General features: G+C 42.0%; 1 protein-coding gene across 3 annotated transcripts in view; it reads right to left on the bottom strand.

The window, feature by feature from the left end:
- Positions 1 to 1,972, bottom strand: part of LOC107549054 (transcriptional activator Myb-like) — a 10,389-nt gene extending 8,417 nt beyond the window's left edge. For all 3 annotated transcript variants that reach the window (XM_016229976.1, XM_016229975.1, XM_016229974.1), the window contains exon 1: positions 1,814 to 1,972. In XM_016229976.1, coding sequence (XP_016085462.1) covers positions 1,814 to 1,836 — 23 coding nt within the window. In that variant the 5' untranslated portion in view covers positions 1,837 to 1,972. The remainder of the gene's footprint in view (positions 1 to 1,813) is intronic.
- Between the last annotated feature and the right edge of the window lie 3,099 nt (positions 1,973 to 5,071).

The raw sequence follows: 5,071 nt of genomic DNA on the forward strand, positions 1-5,071 counted from the left end.
GGTAAACATGAAGGGTGAGGAAAAAAGAAATAAGGGAGTGGGGGACAGTAAAGAAGACAGGAGCACATCATCATGAACATGTTAGATATGTGTTGTTGACATACGAAAAAACACCCTTTCACCCCCATACGTCTATCACGCGTTTTAAGCGATAACACAGTCAACACAAAACTAGAGTTGATGAACCAGTACAGCCGGCAGGTTAGGGTGCAGGGGGACACACTCAGAGAAACCTGTTCTGATGTTTTTGGTTTCCACAGAAACAGTGAGCGTGTGTGTGGACTGGCACTGTTTCATGATGAAAAGCATGTTCAGACCTGCACAGGTACTGTCAAAACCATCTCACCTGGCCGGCTCTTGGCCAATCAGGATGGAGCACAAGCAGACGTGGAGAACAATGTTCTCCTAGCGTTTGTGCCACAGGTGTATGTGTGTTTATGTACTTTTAAACCTCACTTTTATCCTTAATGCCAGTGCTTAAAACAAAAGATTAAGATGATTGCTAACTTCCGTGACTACACGTATTTAACTGGAAATGTAAAGCTCAAAACGCACCTAGCTCACTGAAATTAAAAAGACATAGTCAAATAGATAGTTTCATTTTAGTGTGCATTTAGGGTTGCTGACTTAACATGTGAATTTAAATATTTGTCAAAATAGTCAAGCTGTGGGTAAAACCATATTCAGAGTTTTTTTTACAATATCAGTCTGTTTATCGCTTATCGTCTTATGTGACCAATACAACAAATGCCTCATTTTTAACCTGTTGTCTGAGCTTGTTAAAAAAAAATATCAGTATTTATTACAAAAGCACATGCTTATGAACTGCATGATAGCTCTACCTTAAAGGGAGAGTGCATGCAAAAATTAACATTATGTGGTCACTTTTCTCTTTCATCCCGTCTAATATTTCTTCAAATAGAAATATTACGCAGAGTGACAGCCGCTGTCACCATTTACTTTCATTGCATGAAAAAAAGATGCAGTAAAAGTAAACGGTGATCCAGCTGTCAGACCCTCACGTTCTCCCTAAATCTGCTTTTTTTACGTCCGGCGCAAAAACGAAAAAAAAGTCATGGCAGTTTGGAACAACTTGAGAGTGAATAAATGATGCCAGAATTTCATTTTTAGGTGAACTATCCCTTTAAGACCATAATACTAGTTATTCTAAATCCGACAACTGTTAGGCGGATTTAGAAAACTCAGTGAATATAATCCATCCGGTTTACATATAATCTCAAAATGAATCCAAACGTTATAATGCTGAACTACTTCCATAAAAAACTCGTGAACAGTTACAAAAATAACACGTGAACACGCCGAGATGTTTCTGCAATCGCCCGCTATTTTTCAACCACACTACGTCGCCGCTGACATTGTACCTCTCGTCCATTGTTTCTGAATCATAACGAGTGTGTATTTTTTGGGGAAGTACCGAATCTCACCGTAACTTGTCCAGCGGACTCGCGCGCGCACGGTGAATGGATGAAAATTGAAATGAACACGAGCGCGAGACCACCGCGCGGGCGCGAGCGGGGAGCGCACATGCCATCCACCTGTTCATCGCGGCGCGGCGCAACCAGAACAAACAACTATTCCGCGGAGAGATGGGTGCGTTTGTTAAAGTTCAACTTAATACAAGCGCTCCACTGCTGAGCATGCATTTAGTAAATGCAATGTTGTCAGGACAAACTGTCAAGTCTTGTGTCTAAATGCCCGCGTGTGGCTGTGCAGCGCAGTCTCATCATATCATATAAGAAAACACATGCACTCATCAAAGTTCTCATCAAAATGCGTAACTCTTAAAACTCACCTGTGTCTGTGCCGCCTCGCCATCCCGCTGCTCAAGAGGAGGGTAGAGGTGATGAGTGCGCTCGGCTCAAGTGTGCTGAAGTGGAGTGCTGTCAGCTCCTCTTCGAGGAGGAAGTGCCGATATTAAGCTCTCTACGGAGTGTGCGATTTTGTAAACAGAACCATCAGACAAAGCTAGGGCTGACTCTCCCTCCCGCTAAATTTGGCGCCTCGGGTGTACGCATGCGCACAACCTCTCTACTATTCAGACATCAGAGCGCCTTTTGAGCGAGAGGTCCGCGCTAATCGTTCACTGTTGTACTTTTGGAACAATTATATTGTGTTTTTCGAGGTAAAAAGACAGGGAGGGGTGTCAGCGGGTTTCTTAAAGGACAATGTGGACTCTGAGTGGGATTGAAAGTTTGGCAAACGGGGGAACAGAGCGTGAGGGGTCGGGCATCCTCTCTGCGGTACTGAGGCTGTGCTGTAGTGAGTGAATCGTAAAGAAGTTTCGCGAGTCCTGTGCGACTCTCTGTATAAAAAATATTATTCAAAATGATTCTTATCTTATTCGCCAAATGCTAAGATCGTTTCAGAGTTTAACAGAGTATAACAAATAAATACATTTAACACAATTCTTTTCAAAACGTGTTCCCTGCTAACGCAGGTTTTCTGTAAGTTAAGGTAACTTTAACCAGACGTTTTAGAAGCACCACAAATGCAAATCTGTAAATGATACTAACTGTATTTTAAAAAAATACTAAAAAACCTGACCGCGTTTTATGATTTAAATTTTTTTTTTTAAATGTGAATCTTTAACACGTTGTCATATGGCCAACCAGCCATTAAATTAGATTAGTTTGACTTGATTGTTCGAAGTCTCGCTAGCCTTCACGATGCTTTAGATTTCCAGTGGGACCTTTATACAGTCTATGAGTGGGATATGAGGATAGCAACTGATTCTTTGTTTTTGATTCAGCTCTTAAGAGTCATTCGTTCGGCGCTCGGACTTCATGGGGCGCCGTATGTTTTGATTCACTAAAAAGAACCGACTCATAAGAGTCATTTGTTTAAGAATTGGACTGCACCATCCTTCTTATGGCCGAAGCAGTAGTATTGCGCTTCGGGTGTACTCACACTAGGCACGAGCCCGAGCGCGATTATCCCACTCCCCCGCTGGCCTGCACTCACACTTGCACTAAACTTTCCGGGCCGGAGCACGCTTACGTCATGTATGAGATAACGGAGAAAACCACTTTCACTAATATTCAGCCGAATAATTAATAATAATTTATTTATAATTGATGCCGTGCATTGATTTTCACTTGTATGTATCAGAAAATGATTACGGAGACAGCCGAGGATAATGAAATAATTTGCAGCTTTACTCGCAAACTACATTTCCTGTTCATCTATAAGGTAAGAACCAGAGCCATTATAAACCTAAATATACTTGATTGAATTAAATGTATTGAAAAGTGTAGTGTAGTAGTAGTAATAGAATATGTTTGCGGTCGTAATGATGACAGTAGCGCACACAAAATAGTATCTGTTCCGTGCTCCGGCCAGTGACGGGGCTACACCGGGTCTGGGGGAGGGGCTATAGCCCCGTCAGAATTTTAATAGTCCCGGTTTAGCCCCATTTCTTTATGAAGTAACCCTGACGTCATCAATATCATTTATTTTCTTAGCACCCCCACATATTGGTCTAGCCCCCCCTTAGCACCGGTAGAGAAAAAATTCTGGCGCCGTGCCTGGCTCCGGCGCTGTTAGCGCTCACACTGCATGCGTACCGCGCCCGAGCCCAACCGAACCGTGCCCTGGCCCACCTCTTCCAACCGGGCCAGGGCCGGCTAAACGAACCGCGCACGAGCGCGGCACGGAGCGCTCACACTAATCAAATGAACCGGGCTTTGGGGGTCAAACGCGCTCGGGCGCGGTTCAAAACGCCAAGTGTGAGTACACCCTTAATATCAGTGCAGAAAACACTGCCAGGATATTTTTGTAATGTATTTGAGTAATTTCAGAGTATTTTAGTAAATATAAACGAATACGTGTTTCAGAACCATCACGTCATTCGATTGCGGCACTTTTGAAGTTCCCAATTATAAGATGCAGGTGTTCAGTTATGGAAAGCCAATTACCCAGAAAACAGCTTGATATTTTATTCGTTAAACTTGTCTCGCTTTCATCGGGTTACAACACTTTCGCTTTTCTTTTTCCAGAAATGTACCACCTCTGGGTTGCTAATAATTTCACTTAGCGTCAGGACCAATGTTACACAATACATATGGCACATTTTGGTACTGAAAGTCACGGTCAGGTTATTTGTCTGAAAGGAAAAGTAGTGCAGCTTGTTTAAGTTCTCCGACATGTCCAACCTGTTGCCATGTGATTGTCTGCGTAATTGCATAATCATCGAGGAGCAAACTCACGCCGTCACACACTCAGGGTTGTGGTCTATATGTTTTGTTTTATAGGTTGTCTGCACATTGCGCTCACTTAGTTGGCATCTTGTGCCCGTCACTTATCATATCGGTCAGCTTGAGCCATTGTTTCTGACCACTGACGCTCACGTGCTCAGCAGAGCTCGTAGGTCATGATCGCGCCTCTGTTGTGTCTGCGCGCTTGCTGAGAGCGCTCATCCATCCATTCCACTGCAGAGCAAGGAGGGGTTATTGCGGGGGTGCTTCATTAAAAGTGAAAACACTTACACAGTCGCCATTTTATTTCAGTAGTCTACTTCCCTATGAGGTAGCAGGTGATTTATGACTAACCTACACAACAGATCAAAACTACAATATGTCACTGTTTGCTGTGGAGTCATACAACTACAATAGCCACACCTAAAAATGTATAAATTGCATTGTGTAGATAACCTAATACCAAGCCCAGCAGAATCAAAAAACTACCTTCACAATATTTTGATTCATATTGTTCACATTATAAGTCAAAACATCTCAGAATCAGAATTAGCTTTATTCGCCAGGTGTGCAAACACACAAGGAATTTGTTGTGGTTTTTTAAGGTGCTCCTGGTACATACATACATGCATACATACATACATACATACATACACATCTGACATGATGACAGAAAAAAAATTTAAAAAAACATTTAAAAAGTCAAACTTAACAATAAATAATGTGTATGAATCTGGAACAGTAGATTTATGTACAGATTTGTGCATCATTTACTCTATATAGAACTGTATAAATAAAGAGATATGCATATGTATTTACATAATACTTGAGAAAGAGGCAATAATTAAGGATGTAGA

Source organism: Sinocyclocheilus grahami, unplaced genomic scaffold (genome assembly GCF_001515645.1).
Source record: "Sinocyclocheilus grahami isolate Dianchi unplaced genomic scaffold, SAMN03320097.WGS_v1.1 scaffold361.1, whole genome shotgun sequence".
NCBI classification, from domain to species: Eukaryota; Metazoa; Chordata; class Actinopteri; order Cypriniformes; family Cyprinidae; genus Sinocyclocheilus; species Sinocyclocheilus grahami.